General features: G+C 34.0%; 2 protein-coding genes across 4 annotated transcripts in view; one reads left to right on the top strand and one right to left on the bottom strand.

Annotated features, from left to right (window-relative positions):
• The first annotated feature begins 4,894 nt into the window (after window positions 1-4,894).
• Window positions 4,895-10,616, top strand: LOC122026796 (nuclear/nucleolar GTPase 2-like). Its single transcript, XM_042585514.1, has 11 exons — window positions 4,895-5,199; window positions 5,528-5,661; window positions 6,477-6,606; window positions 6,803-6,963; window positions 7,323-7,425; window positions 7,514-7,577; window positions 7,650-7,803; window positions 8,708-8,848; window positions 9,053-9,153; window positions 9,741-9,798; window positions 10,123-10,616. Exons 1-11 carry the CDS (start codon window positions 4,962-4,964, stop codon window positions 10,429-10,431), a joined length of 1,593 nt encoding a protein of 530 aa, XP_042441448.1. The 5' UTR covers window positions 4,895-4,961; the 3' UTR covers window positions 10,432-10,616.
• A 4,134-nt stretch (window positions 10,617-14,750) lies between these two features.
• Window positions 14,751-16,186, bottom strand: part of LOC122026806 (aspartic proteinase 36-like) — a 44,760-nt gene continuing 43,324 nt past the window's right edge. For all 3 annotated transcript variants that reach the window (XR_006124174.1, XM_042585529.1, XM_042585522.1), the window contains 2 exons: window positions 15,495-15,566; window positions 14,751-15,021 (listed from right to left, as the gene is read on the bottom strand). Coding sequence is in view for 2 of the 3 variants with exons in the window: in XM_042585529.1 (XP_042441463.1) it covers window positions 14,876-15,021; window positions 15,495-15,566 (218 nt within the window). In the remaining variant the exon portion in view is untranslated. The remainder of the gene's footprint in view (window positions 15,022-15,494; window positions 15,567-16,186) is intronic.

Raw genomic sequence — 16,186 nt, forward strand, 5'->3', positions numbered from 1 at the left:
GATTCGTCCATGTTGTGATTTGAGGCCTAGAAAAGTTTAAACCAAGGCTAAGATGCTCATGACCTTCTTGATGAAATGATATGAAACTAGTTTGATGTTCTTAGGGTTGCTTGTTACATAGAAATTTAGTTACATGTAACTTTCGGCCACACTAAGCTTTAGGGCTAGGATGCTTAGATTTTAAACTAAGTTTACTCATAATGTTTCTTGTAATAAATGCTATGAAATGTGTTTGTGGTTTCTATACTCTTATGCCACTAGAAACCTAGTTTTCATGCTCACATGTTTCGGCCACCATTGGTTTAAAGGCCTAGGGAAACTTAGAACCCAACTTGGATATGCTCATGATGTTTCTTTTGAAAAATGCTATGAAATGTAGTTGTGGTTTCCATGCTCTTATACCATTAGAAACCTAGTTTCCATGCTCACATGTTTCGGCCACTATTGGTCTAAAGGCCTAGGAAAATGTAGAACCCAACTTAGATATGCTCATGATGTTTCTTGTGATAAATGCTATGAAATGTAGTTGTTGTTTCCATGCTTTTATGCCCTAGAAACCTAGTTTTCATGCTCACATGTTTCGGCCACTATTAGTCTAAAGGCCTAGGAAAATTTAGAACCCAACTTAGATATGCTCATGATGTTTCTTGTGATAAATGCTATGAAATGTAGTTGTGTTTTCCATGCTCTTATGCCACTAGAAATCTAGTTTCTATGCTTAATATGTTTCGGCCACCTTGGGTTAATGGGTTTAGGAAGTTTGGAACTTGAACCAAATGTGTTTATGATGTTCCTCATGAAATGTGTAGGATATTGGCTTAAGGTTCAACACCTTCATGCTACATGTAACCTAGAATAAGGCTTGCTAGGGTTCGACCATGATAAGGATAGAAGCTTATGGAACTTAGAACCCAAATTAAACATGCTCAAGTTGTTCCTTATGAAATATGATGTGATATGAGTTAGGGTTTTCATGTTTACATGTTGTTTAGAACTTGATTGCTCTTCATGAAGGTTTCGGCCATGAAATAATTAGAAACCTAGGAGGGCTTAAAAATTTAGGTTAACATGCTTATGATCTTTCTTATGATAGGATGTGAAATTAGCATGAGATTCTTATGTTTGTATGTTGCCTAGAGTTCATGTCCCTACTCTTGACTTTCGGCCATAAGAGGTTTAGTGACCTAGATGTGCCTCACATGCTATGCTATGAATTAAGAGATGTTATTTAAATGATTCCATATATGATTATGTCTTTCTATGATGAGTGATATGTTCATTATGTATGCTTATGACCCATGCATGTGCTATGTGCCCAATTATGCATGCTTTATGATATGATAAATGACATGTCCATTATGTACGTTTATGATCCATGCATGTGCTGTGTGCCCAAATATGCATGCCTTATGATGTGATAAATGACATGTTCATTATGTATGCTTATGATCCATGCATGTGTTGTGTGCCCAAATATGCATGTTTTATGATATGTTAAGAAATATGTTATGCATGAAATGATAAGAACTATGATATGTATGACATGCTACTTTACTTTATGTATGACTTGTACCAAGGGTGGGCTCCATAAGCGCCCCGGGGTCGATGGACTAAGAAACGGGCCTCGTTAGGGATGGGCTCCTAAGTGCCCCTAGGTCGATGGACTAAGAAACGGGCCTAGTATGTATGCCTTGTAGGGTTCAAGACTTGCTACCTTGGACCTACATAGGACGCATTTATGTATGTGGTACAAGCCGGGGCCCTAATCATGTTGAGATTATGTTTAAGTATGTATATTATAAGTTTTCAAAAGACATGTTGCATATGTTTCATGGTGTATGTATAGGAATTCACCTTGCATATACTTTATGATTATGCCATGATAGTTATGATGATGTTATGCTATGTCAGGATTCATTTGATGTTCATGTTAGAATATGCTATGATACTTTATGATGATTATGTTATGATATGTCATGATATGCTGCTTGATATGATAAATTGTTTCCATGCATTTGGACTTGTGATTTTGGTATGCTATACGGTTTTTGTGAGTAGGAAAGGAACTTACTGAGCCATGAGTGCTCACAGCTTACTTTCTTGTACCACAGATAAAAGTAAGGAATGGATGTACTAGGGGAGCAGCAGGAGGGGCTAGAAGGATGTGTGTGGTAGTGGCTTGGCTAAAGGGAAAGACCTGCTTTTGTTAATAAAGAAATATGCCATGTTATGTTATTTCATTTTGACTCCATGACCTTAATTATGTTTTTGGGTATTATGACTCAAAAATCATGATAAGTATGCTATGTGGTTTTATATGTCTATAGTGATTTTAAAGTAAAAGCTTTTAATTTCTTTAAGTAAGACTTCCGCTGTGTTAAGTAAGTATGTATGTGTCCAAGTAACCCCCGTCGCCTTAGCAGGAGGGGTGGGGCGTTATAGTCTTAGCTCTAATATCACATGTTAATTCTTGAAAAACCTAAGCCACATGAATTCTATAACACGAACATGTATAGGAAATACAAAAATAAGAAGATTTAGTTTCATCAATTAAACATGACATAGATCAAAATAATAAGAACTAAAATTAGACAATGGAACCTGAATGCGAAAGAGTCATTGTCTTAAGCGTCGTCTTCAAATCTGAAATCGCTGAAGAAGAAGAAGAAGAAAAAGAAGGTGGAGGAGGTTGGTCTTCCAAAGGCATTAGGGTTGATGGCGCCGAAAACTCTCACGTCAATGGGGAACAAGGAATCTGTGAAGATTACCCTAATCCTCTGAGGTTCAATCTATTATATAGTGCACATTCATTATTAGCCTATAAATGATAATGGATGCGGATAATGAATTTTACATATATGAGGTTCACATCTAATAACACGATATCCAATAACTTTAAGTTAATCACTTAACATATTTCAATATTGCAAGTCTTAAATCACATATGAGTCCACCTTAAAGGATATTAAATCCAACATTTAGCGTGAAAAAAAAAAAATCCTTATAGTTATGCATTGACAATACTTACATATCAATCAACTCATGTTATTCTTAGTCATGCAAGGTAGCCCCTAACTATGACAAACTCACATCTCTAAGTCCTAAGTAGTCTCGAGTTAGATATTAGCAAACGTAATAATCTCCAAACTCCGAAAATAGTCCCAAAGTCACATGCTACACAATTAGACATCAACAATTCTAATCATCATGCTCCCGAATCATTAATACCCATAGAACACTCTCTAAGATGGATGTAACACACTATATTCATAACTCTCATGCACCATGTGTGAAAAATACAATATTAGTTCTCTTATGGTATGTATATTAAAAAGGAATACTAAAATAAATAACAAGTAACAAAGAATGTTCATTAAAAGATCAAATAAATGAAATATCATAGTAATAAATATACGCACCAAGTCACAATTAGAAGAGATCTTCTCCCCATCCTAGGCTAGTTCATTCATAAGGTCTTGAAAGGTGTTAAGATAATCCATCAAATCCTCGTTATCGATCTATAACCTACCTCCTGATATGTGTCATGTTAATCACCATGCTCAACATGTAGAGTACCTCTAATCTCATTGGCTACTATAAGAATGACAACATCCACATGACATACTATAACGATAATGATTATTTTTACCTCTAGCTAACATCTCTCAATTGGTCGATCTCTTTGAAATATGACGGTTTTCCTTTTCATTGAAAAGTAGACTAGCTCATCAACCCACTTGTATTAATACATCTAATATTCTCGATCCCAACAAAGATAAATTAGTCTCCTATCAAACCTACTAATAAAAGAAAAATCCACCAACATCGAATGCCATTGCTACTATTAGATAATTGATCTACCACTCTATAAATTACTCCACTTAAGATCTAATAACATTGACATGAATACAACTTGTTGGGATCACAATTCACAAGTGCCGCTGAAACCATTAGATGCATTGTACCATTTGCAAAAAATTGTGATCACACTTTTAGATCCAAATATAATGCTTCTAGGATGAATAATTTAGTCACAAGGCTACATAATAGACTATTATCTATCTTAGTAAATAGCAATAACATTCAAAGAATGATAAAAAAACACTGTAACTTAGTTTGTTTTTAAACCTATGTCTACCAACATAATCCAAGCCTATAAAATATGACATGATAATTACAATAAAAATCCAAACAAATTATATATTAAACACAACATATATAATATTTTTTTTTCAATTAGTCTAACCTACACTCTTCTCTTAATACCAATTGAGAAAACTAGAAATTCTTTAAAAAAAAAAAACTTCTCTATAATGAGGAAATTCTCTTTTATGTTGATCTTGAACTATAAGTGCGCACCTTATGGACTTTGAAATGTTCCCCACTGGTAAGAAATTTAACCCTAGTTATTATCATGTAAATTATACTAAGAAAAAAAACCTAGAATAAAGTTTGTTTGGCACTAGGTTCATAGTTGGATCTATTGAGTACAATATGTAGAACTCAAAAATTTAACAACATCAAATTTATAAGTTGGAATAGCATCCATTTAAATAGCTTTATTGAATTTCGACAAGTAATAATTACAATTTAAAGGTGTTTCTAGAATAATTTAAATAGTTTATTGAGACTGGTAAGTAATTTCTCAAAAAAAAAAATAGTTTAGTTTGAGACTTTGAGAAGTAATTTTAAAAAGTTAAAGGCGGTTCTAGGATAATTTAAGTAGTTTGCTTTATTGTGACTTATTATAAGTAATATTTGAAATTGAAAGGTGTTTCATAAGAATGTTGCTACCTAAGACTTTGGGCCTATTTGTACGTTGACTAGCTACAGACACAGACTTGATCCGGCCCATTACCTCAAGTAAACGCTCCATCACAAAACCCTACTTCCTTCGTTCCCTAGAAATAACAGCTTGGCTTCTCCATTGTTCGTGCGCTCGGTTCTCACAGTCGGCGACGATGACGAAGAAGAAGGAGAGGAAGGTCAACGTCTCCGGAAAACCCAGGCACTCGCTCGATGTCAATCGAAGCAATGGCGCCGGGGTGGACAAAGGCGCCCGGACCGCCGCGACGGTGCGACGGCTCAAGATGTATAACAGCAGGCCGAAGAGGGACCGAAAGGGGAAGGTTTTGAGACACGAGCTCCAGTCCAAGGAGCTTCCTTCTACCAGGATTGAGCCCGATCGTCGATGGTTCGGTTCGTTACTAACTCTATTTTGTTTGAATTTCGATTGTTGCTTTCGTTCTCCTAGTTCTTTTATTTTTTTTCATTGTTTTTTTTTTCTTTTGCTAAAATGAGCAATTTTTGCGTTGCACAATTTCCAATAAGCAAGATTTCTTCTCGTCTTCAAATCATGGAGTTCAATTGTGCCCAATAGATTTATGTTTAGAAAGAGATTACGGTTTTAATTATTGTTTTCCTACTGAGATGATATGACTGATCTTGTTTTTTTGCGTTTATCGAAGAATGGTTCAAGTTTATTTGGGGTAGTTGATTATTTGATGTCATTGCATTTGTATTTCAGGAAACACGCGAGTTGTGAATCAAAAAGAACTTGAATTCTTCCGAGAGGAGCTGCAGAACCGACTCTCAAATAACTACAATGTGATATTGAAGGGAAGGAAACTTCCCATGTCCCTTTTACAGGATCATCAGAAGGTATGGAATTCTTCTTTCCTGATAATAATTGCAGAAAAATAGTTTGAAACTGAAGTTTTCCAAAAAAAAAAAAGTGAAAAAGAAAATAGATCTCGTTCCTATGTGGTGCTCCTTGTGCAACTCTGTTGATGTAGGTTCGGATGGCATAACAGTCCAATGCCATTAAATTAGTGGATAGGCATCCAATTTATGACATTGCCATATGTGTGAAATGTTTTCTTTGCATTTTATGAATTATTTTAGTATTCTGTCAAAAGGTAGTGCTATCAAAGAAAAATAATTTCTTCTAGGATTGAAAAAATTCCATTCTCTTTGATTCTTTTCTACATCATAAAATTTTAGATTATGCTGATTACAATTTGGAGATTGGTTCAGAATGTGACATTGCCGATCCAATTGTGTAAACTGGAGAATGATATAATGCCAAAATATGAAAAAGGGTCCAGAGAAGGACTTCAATTAGCTAAAAAATTCTCAATGGACTTGAGTCAATTCATTGTTTTGTGATGCAACCAACCTAATTGAAAGAATCATAAAATCAGCCTAATCTATGACAAAAATTATATCTTTTTTTTTTTCTTTCGATACTTCTCTGTTAAATATTTAATTGTCTTGCTGGCCATTTTTCATAAATACTTAAGATGTCAGGGCAAAGTTCAATCTATACATTACTGATGCTCCCCATCATTTGTAGTTAATATTGGTGACTGGACTGGCCTTAGACTTCATGTGAATTGACTTAAAGGATACTTAAATCACCAAGGACCTGTTGCTCTAATTATGGCCAACCACTTCCTTATTTGTGTCTTATGCAGCAAGCCAAGGCACATCTTCTTGATGCCGAGCCTTTTGCGGATGCTTTTGGTCCAAAAAAGAAAAGAAAGCGCCCAAAACTTTTGGCATTTGATTATGAATCATTGATTCAAAGAGCAGATACTTCTCAAGGTATGGAGTGGTGAAATTTTATCAGGTTTCTATTCTTAGCTTCTGATGGAACTTGTGATTTCCTTGTTGTCCAGGTCAAGGTTCTCTCAGTTATGTAAAATGATTGAATTGATTGTGTCTATAAAGTGCTTATTCATTAGTGTATTTGGGTGTTTTCTTATTTGTTTGACCTTCAATTTGTATTCTATTCTTGTAGATGCATATGAACAGAAATCTGCTAATATTCCATCAAGGGAGGAAGATGAAGAAGATGGCTTAAGAGACTTAGTAAGACATACAATGTTTGAAAAAGGCCAAAGCAAGCGGATATGGGGTGAGCTGTATAAAGTTGTGGACTCATCTGATGTGGTAGTCCAGGTTAGACTCCATAAATCATAGAGGTTACATGCTAATTATCTTCTGTGGACTTGTAGTAGAGATCATACCCTAATTTGATGCTAAAAATTATTTTACCAATGTGTTCACATGTTTGAGTCAATGAATTTGCCTAGATGATCTGCATATTAAACTTAATCCTCATATCACACTCACTCATGAAGGTTTTCAAGGGAAGAAGATCCAAGAGATTAAGTTATAGTTTCCTAAAGTTTAAACCTCTAATGTACAGCAGCATAGTTTAAGTGCTAATTTTTTAGTAACTCTTTGCAATCAAAATTCAACTATCAATTGAGGCCGAATTTATCCTAAAGTTGTAGTTCAATGACTGTTTTATATAGGTGCTAGATGCACGGGACCCACAAGGTACAAGATGCTACCACTTGGAGAAGCACTTAAAGGAACACTGCAAGCATAAGCACATGGTTTTCTTGCTGAACAAGGTTTAAATCTCAAAGGATCTTATGATGGTCTTTCTGTTTATTCTTTAAAAAAAAAAATTCTAAAAATTGGGTGGTTTCTGTTTGCTTGTTTGTTCTAGTTCCTGCATTTCCCAACAAAGGATGTCTGCTTTCTAAAGACTATCTTACATGCAAGCATCCAAATATGCCATTCCTGCAGTTATGACTATGAGAAGATATTCAACTTCTTTTTTTTTTGTGAACTAGCTTTGACATCTTTGTCTTCCAGCAGGGTTCTCTTCTGTCAGTTCTTAGACAGTTCTCCCGTTTGAAGAGTGACAAACAAGCAATATCTGTGGGATTTGTTGGATATCCAAATGTAGGAAAATCGTCTGTTATCAACACGCTACGCACGAAAAATGTAACCTCCACATCTTGAATTTGTATTGTGTGTTTAGGTTTTGATCAACACTTGACTAATTCAAGTGTGAGAAAAAGAATGATCTTTTACTTCATAATGATGACTAGGAAATTTCAAGTATAAAATCTCTTTAAAGTTGATCTATTTCTGAAAAGTGTTATTTTTAGTGTAAAAGGGGTATGGAATAGTGAACAACAATCACCCATTTAAAGTTTTGTGCTCTTTTTGGTTGCAAAACAGGAAACTATTGTTTTCAATCTCCTTGTGCGGAACTCAAGATTGCCAGTATAGTATGGATTGTAGAGAAACTAAAACTTGTTTCCTTTCTTTTGATTCTTTAATTTGAGTAAATAACAAAACTGAATGTTTTTGTTAGAATGATATCCTAAAAATAACTGTCTCTGGAGGTATTTAATTTTGATTCTCTATAACTGTCTCTGGAGGTATTTAATTTTGATTCTCTAGGGCTTCTCAAAACATCCTTTCCTAAAAAGGGATTCATTTCTGATTTCTTTTTTATTTGGCAATCTACTTTTGTAGAGACCTTTTCTAAATTAGGAACTTGGTTTTGGCTACATGGATCGCTCAGTTGGACTACATGAGGCTTTATCGTTTAAATTACTTTTGACTACATTAGATAGAGTTTTCGTGGTCTTCCTCTACCTCTCGCACCTGAAATCTGTTGGTTGTATTTGAACATGTCCATAATTTTTGTCGTGTTGCCCTGAAATGACATTATCTGTTCTAATAAACTTGAACCATATAGTTCTCTCATTATTTGTTTTAAACTTTCACTGTTCTCCACTCCTGAGGACATTATCCTGGTATGTTTATCATGAAAAAGGAATGTGTTTCATCTTGTGCTGTATATTGTTTATTGATGCTTATCCATTCATTTTCACAGGTTTGTAAAGTGGCTCCTATTCCGGGAGAGACCAAGGTTTGGCAATATATCACGTTGACCAAAAGGATTTTCCTTATTGATTGTCCTGGAGTTGTCTATCAGAACAAGGATTCAGAAACAGACATTGTTCTAAAGGGAGTGGTATGTTCATACTGTAGTTTTTTCTTGAATTTTGGTTATGTTCAACAGTTTGTGTTGCTTCTGGATACATTTTAGTTGTTTGCTTTAGTTAATTAGCCACCAACATTTTTCTGCTGGTTTTGGCCTCTCATCAAATACTCAAATATATAGCTGTTGTGATAGGCATTGGAAATGCTCTTACATTTGGGTTTCATCTGTTGGTAGGTGCGTGTGACAAACTTGCAAGATGCCTCTGAGCACATAGGAGAAGTCCTGAAGCGTGTAAAAAAGGAACATCTCCAGAGAGCATATAAAATTAATGATTGGTATAATATCACTCTTTCTCTTTGAGATACAGATAGATTTTTCAGTTTGTAGTAGATCTTCTAGTTTCTCTTTGTTTAAAAAAAGGAACATTCCTAGAAGACTCTCAGAGAGGTCATTAACAAGATGCTTCATAAGATTTTTAATAACTTAAAACTACTATTTTCAGGTTACTTTTAACAAAGTAATCATGTGTAATATAGGATTTCAGAATAATATTTATTATGGAGCCTTTTCAATTGTAGAATGGAGAAAAAGAACATGTTCAATTATATGTTGATATAAATGACAGTGTCGGTCTGAAATTCATCACGAAACTGTTTATTCACCATGGTGGGTTTTGTTTTTCGGAGTGGGCTTAGTATTCTTAAGATGAGACATTGGGCAAATCTCATGCACCGCTTATGCTGAGTTGTGTAGTAATCGACAAATCTATTTTGATATTTTATTTTGACTTGCGACTATCCTTTTCTGGCTTCTGACCTGAACTTTTAAAGTCAACCAAAGCCCCTTTTAAAAAAGAAACTGATGAAGGTATGCTGTATTTTTCTGTAGTAACTGACAGATTTAATACACTGCTTTTGTTCAGGACTGATGAGGAAGACTTTCTTGTCCAGTTAAGCAAATCAACAGGAAAACTTTTGAAGGTATGTTGTATTTTTCTGTATTTTCTTTTGGTCTAATCAATCACTGGGATTAGGATTCTTCGCATGATTATTTCAGTGTATGGTTCCATGAACTTGAATAGGGAGATCATTTTGCTATGTACATCCTGTTGCATTCTGTTTTTTTAGCATATAGGAACCCGAGAGAATTCTTTATTCTTATTCCCCTTCGTTTGTCTGTCTGTGTTATTGCCCTGGTTTGAAAAAAAGTGTAATGTTGCTGTGATCATGTTTGTCATAATCTTATATTTTTTATCAATACAATTCCCAAGTCAATATTTTGTTGCCTCATCTCTCGGGTTTCAGGGGGGTGAAGCTGATTTAATGACGGTTTCAAAGATGATTCTGCATGACTGGCAAAGAGGTAAAATACCCTTCTTCGTGCCACCACCTAAGCAAGAAGGTGAGTCATCAGAGAAACCTGATTCTCCTGAGCCAGGCACAGAGCCGACAGATAGCTCTGACAAGACAGCTGCTGCAATGAAAGCCATAGCAGGTATAATTTCATCGCAGCAACAAATGCTCGTTCCATCTCATGAACTACTTAACGATGATAAGTCAACTGATGAGAAGCTGGCAGAGCCTGTGGAAGATGCTTCCTTGCAAGAAGGCTAAGAGCATCCGTCCATCCTCATCTTCTTGAAATAAGTTCTTACTTTTATCTTCTAAACTGCCCGTATATTCTGTTGTTTTATGATGTGAACAGATTGCAGGAAATTGTTTAGGTTGCTCGGTATGTCTAATAGTTACTAATCCTTAATTAAAATCAAAGCACTAGTCTGGCTAGCATTATCCTATTATTTTTTTTTTTTTTGAATTTTTAGTATTGAGGCACAGAAGTACTAGTGAATAGATGTTTGCGTTTATGACCTTACGTACACGATTTGAGTTATTCATTCAACAATAAATATGTTTGCGTTGAATGGCTTTTCAATAAAATTAAAGATGATGTTTTAATCATATTTATTCTTGAACATGAGTGTTTATGGCTTGTCGTTGGGCAATTTTGGTTTGACATCGTATTAAGTATGAGTGTCACATTTCGGGTCCGAAGTTTTGATACAGAATCTCATGGATCCTGCGCCCGTTAGCACACTTATGAAATAAGTAGAGCATTGTTTAAAATTTTATATCGTAGTGTCAAAACATATAATTCCGAGGCATTATCGGGACTTAATAATATCATTCAACGTAGGTGATCTCTATGGTATCATTGTGTAGATCATATTGATGAATATTATATTATATCAATATTTGATACCCTATATTTGTATATTACAATAAAAATTAAGATGGATTGAAATAATATTTATTATTATTGATAGTTTGAGTTAGAATATAATGTTAAAATTATAGCATTGTAGATGTGACACAAAATCTAAACTTTCTTCTTGTGATGTTTTCATTAGGATTATAAATGAATTGAATATTCATGAGTAAGTTTTCATGAGTAAATTTAATGTTGACTTAGTAAGATGTTAAAAGCACACGGAATCGAATAGGGATTGTAAATTATTCGAATAATATTTATAAATATAATTTTAATAAAATTCTTGTGACCTATTAACGTCGTTGCCATGTGACCAAAAGGTTCGAATTCTGGAAATAACCTCTTGTAAAAAAGTAGGGTAAGGCTACGTACAATGGATCCTTCCCCGGGACCCCGTATGGTGGGAGGTTCGTGCACCGGATTACCCTTTTCTTGTGACCTATTAAATAAATAAATAAATTTTTAAAATACTTGTATTAATAAGCACAACAATCAATCAAATAAATTTAAAATATATAAAATTTTAAATAATCAAATAAGGTTGAATTGTAAATTCAATAATATATAACAAATTAACTTCAAGTCAAATTTTAACTAAATTGAAGTTTGTTAAAAAGAAACTAAATTAAATTTGAAAAATTATTTCCATAACTTAGTTTATTTTGACAAAGTCACTGTTGACTTAGTTAGGGTTTTAAATAAATTTGAACATCATAAATCTTAGTCCGGCTTGGCTCGTGTAAACCATACTTTTCACTTTCAATTTACTATTGGTATCATACATTGGAGCATTGACACGGTACTTAAATAATATTATTTAAGTTAAAAATTAAAATTTTAAACCTTTAATAAAATGCTAATTTCTTTAATTGGTCTTGGAGGCTGTGACAAGAGCACTTGTTTCATAGAACTGGAGGCATCTTGCATACCTAATGCGATTAAGGAAAGGAGGAGAGGGGCCTCTTGAAATAAAGCTGGAGACATCAAGTATACTTGGCTTCACAGATATTTCTTCATTAAAGACGCGCAGATTTCTTCTTTCTTCTTTTTCTTCTTGTGTTGTGTTAAATGAATGATGACAATATAGTCTATATTATTAAAGAAATAGAATTTCTTGATAACCAAAAAATGTATATTGAGAAAATAAAAGAGAAAATTCACATCTTATGTAAGTTATCAATTTATTGACAAACTGATTGATCAGATTCAAATTGGTATCGGAGCCAATGTGGATTTAAAACTTACGTTTGACGAAATATTAGATGAATACATATCCGTGATTAATTTTTTATTACATTTTTCTAAAATAATCGATGTCATCTGTGTAGCAAAATGGTCATATTCCTATGTGAATTGTGTTAGCCGACATAAGGAGCTCAGCTCCAATGTCTTAATAGACAACACATAGCATCTACATAGTTATAATGGATTCATCAAAAGGTGGAGATATTCAAATACTTATTGCACAAATAGAAAATTCCTAGATGTGTTGATCAACATTGTTATCGTTGCTACTATGAACTATGATTCAAATATTGTTATGCTTTATGATTCTCATAGATATATAATTTCTAAATATAATATTGGAATTCAAATTGTGTTACAACTTTGCTCATAATCAAACAGGACTTACCGTTAGTGAGATGTGATTTGATTACCAACAAATGAGACATTGTTTGATTACCAACAAAATATAAATACTACTTTGGGTTATCTGATGTCCCTTGTCTAAGAAGGTAGCTCTGCTAAGGCTGAATAATCCCATGTGACTTATCTCTTTTCAGAATGTGTACGGCCGCTTTGAAAAAATTGTTAAGGTGACGATTTCACCTTTATACCACCACTATAACGTGGAACCGTTTTAATCCAAAATGGCTAGTGAAGTGGATAGATTTTGAATGTTGAATGAGGTAAAATTGATCCAATAATTGCAACTTACAATTCCCTAAACACAATGGAATATTCAAAATTCACCTTAAATTAGTCTAAATCATATATCATGAACCTTATACTATTACACTAACTTCACTTGTTCATTGGTACAATTTAAAATCCTAAACCCTGGACAATTAACTATACCTTTGAAGAAGTTTTCGCAAGAAACAGCGAAGGCCAAAAGAGAAAAACAAATAGCCAAAGAGACCACAACCAATGGAGATGATCAATGAAGAAAGACAATGCATAGTGAAACTGACCTAAATTGGATCGTCAACTTTTGTTTATGAGCTAGTTTAGGCATCAGTTTAGTTTGTTAAGTTGACCATTCAACTTCTTATAGTTCTATCGGCTGGGCTTAATAAAAGGAAATATTTCGATTGCCCTTTCAACATAACAATAATAAATAAAGGCTGTCCTTTTGATAAAACGAATAATAATAAAGACCGTCTTTTTAATGATAACGGCAATAAAGCGTCCCTCTAGCTCCTTTTGACAATAACGGCGTTTTTTACCATAATATTTTAAATAATTAGATATATAATTTATAGACTTTGATAATCAAACATCTATCTAATTTTTGAATAGGTCATAAATGGATTAACACACATACAATTTTTATCCAATTAGTTTTTCAATCTTTAATAAATTCATAAAATTCCTAAATGGAATTGTGTTGTATAAAGTTCATCCATAAAAAAGAGCATGCATCTCCAAAAGAAAGAATGAAAGAAAGAAAGAACGATAAAAGCACTTGTATGAACCCACCCTTTCAATTAAAATAACGAGAATCATGCCTCGTACATTTATTTATTTCCATTCAATTCTGCTCTTTACCTTCTTCCATAATCGTGGCTAAATGAGAGTGAAAAACGGACGAAGAAACAGGAGAAAGAAGAGGGTGACTTATCTCTTCTTCTGTTCATTCTTCATCCTAAGAATAATACTTAATAATTTATCTAGCTAGAGAAATATACAACTAAAACGGGGGAGATGGATGAGCTCAAGGATCAAGCCAGGGAGTTAATGCATCACCTAAAGAAAGGCCTGAAGAAGGCGAAATCCTCATGCAAGAAAGGGTGGCGAAAAGCCAAGAAGGCAGCAGTTACATGGAATAAGCTCCCCTTTCCCATCAAGAAGAGAATCACCAAGTCAGGCCAGAAATCTACACATGAGTTTTAATAGTTTAGGATGTGTTATATTTAACTTCTGCTGCTTGATTAGCTCCATTATTGTGTCTGTGGTTGTCTGTCCTATGTTCATTCATTTTACGAAGAATAATGGAAATGCTTGATTCTTGCTGTAAGAATTCGTAAGCAATAAAGTAATATAAGTAGGGGAGAAAATACTAATGTCTATATTGTTCTTATGACCACTGAATCTATCAATTTGCTTGCTTGTGTTTGATTTATTTGGAGGGTTTGAGAATTCCCTTTCTTGCTCTCAGACTCTTCATTCACTAAAATGCTTGATGGATTTATTGTTTTTGAGAGCGCATGATGGATTCATTGAAAAGTTAAGTGCAACCTTCAAGTTATATCATTCAAGAAATAATCAATCCATGAAGCTACTCGATACAAAGCAGCTCAAGAAAACCTGAAGCAATGGTTACAGCTATTGCTTGTGAGCATTTGCAGCAAGAAGTATCTTGCAACAGGTTGAATTATGTACAATGCTCAATCCAAGTTAGAATTTTGTTGAGAATTTTCAGAAATCACAAACAATGTCGGAAACAAACTCACTAAAATAAGAATATATTTTCTTGTCTTTTGTTTTTTCACTTTTTCCTCTATAGAAAAGAATATGAATGTGGCAAACTCGTTAAAGTAAATCAATATACTAGCCCGTCTCATATCAACAAATCAAACGGCTCACAAACATTAGCAGCAACAAGAAAATGGATCTTGGGTGTGACGATCTTCTACCTTGAGAAATGTTATGAGCATCGACGATGTAAGTTGCGCCCGTCCTGTCATCCTGGACCCTGATACTCGAGGAGCCTGAAATCAAGAATATAGTGTTAGCGACAGTCAATTGAACCACAGTACATATGGGAGGAGGTTGCAGATAATATTCTGAAAAAGGTTGTATACAACATATAATAGTATTGTAATAACGGCATTCTTAAATGGTTGCACACATCATAGGATAGTATTTTGATAACTACATAATGGCATTGCACCATTTTGGGTTCCGTCGTAGATGAGAACTAAATCTTGAAGGATGAGCGAAGAGGTATGGATTGTCGAACCAATTGAACTTCCTGTCCTGTTCCAACCTACTTGTCATACTCACCCTCTCCGAACTACAATGCACAGTAAAGTTTGTCTAATATATTTTTCTGTCTCCCTAATAGTTCCTCTTTATTTCATACCAAAGCAACCCCATAATAAATCAATCATGGATAATAAATAAGTAGTGTAATGGAAGTTTAATGTGCAAAACAAGAAATAGTAAATTAAGTTTCACTTACAGTTGTATTCTGTCCATCCAATGACTTGGTTCTCAAGATCATAAAGAACTAACTTATTTGAAAGTGCTAGATCTGCAAATAATGTTGAAAAAGCAGAAAATGTGAGGTGAAGCTTCTATGATAGTTAACCTGTATATCTTATAAGCATTTCAAGTATCGCTTGACATGAAATCATGAAAACCCACTTATCTTGAGAACAACTACAATTCTTTAAGCTACCAAGAACTGTTAACTATCAAAATGATAACTTCAAATCTTTTGAATCATCATTTGGTACTGCTTATATGGAGGAAAAATTATCTATCCTATGATATTCAACTTTATTATTATTTTCATATAATCACTATATGAGCAAGAGTAGTGTGTATAAGCATAAAAAAAATCTCCGTCCACATTAGAATCATGAAGGAAGAGCTCACTACTACCCATCGAAACAAAAACTAGGTGGTGAAAAGATCTTTCCAAATAAGACAGATATTATACAAACTCCTATATGGATCCTTGTCCCCAACATGGTTATTTTGTTAGTTCATTCCCTGAAAAGAATTAAAGCTTCACATATACGCATGGGGTATTGGAAAAATATACAGTATTAACTCATATTCAGAGTGTGATACTTAGTGCAAACAGTCATGTTGCATCTCCATCCGCTTGGTCTTCTGATTTCTCTTTTCTTTTCTGCTAGTTCTTTT

Source organism: Zingiber officinale, chromosome 1A, assembly GCF_018446385.1.
Source record: "Zingiber officinale cultivar Zhangliang chromosome 1A, Zo_v1.1, whole genome shotgun sequence".
Classification (NCBI taxonomy): domain Eukaryota; kingdom Viridiplantae; phylum Streptophyta; class Magnoliopsida; order Zingiberales; family Zingiberaceae; genus Zingiber; species Zingiber officinale.

Bases quoted from the DNA above. Each gene is read 5' to 3' on its own strand.
- LOC122026796 (XM_042585514.1), top strand. From the start codon at position 4,962: ATGACGAAGAAGAAGGAGAGGAAGGTCAACGTCTCCGGAAAACCCAGG. The intron at 6,607-6,802 runs GTATGGAGTGGT...CTATTCTTGTAG, and splicing joins AAGAGCAGATACTTCTCAAG to ATGCATATGAACAGAAATCT. The intron at 9,154-9,740 runs GTATAATATCAC...GCTTTTGTTCAG, and splicing joins GCATATAAAATTAATGATTG to GACTGATGAGGAAGACTTTC.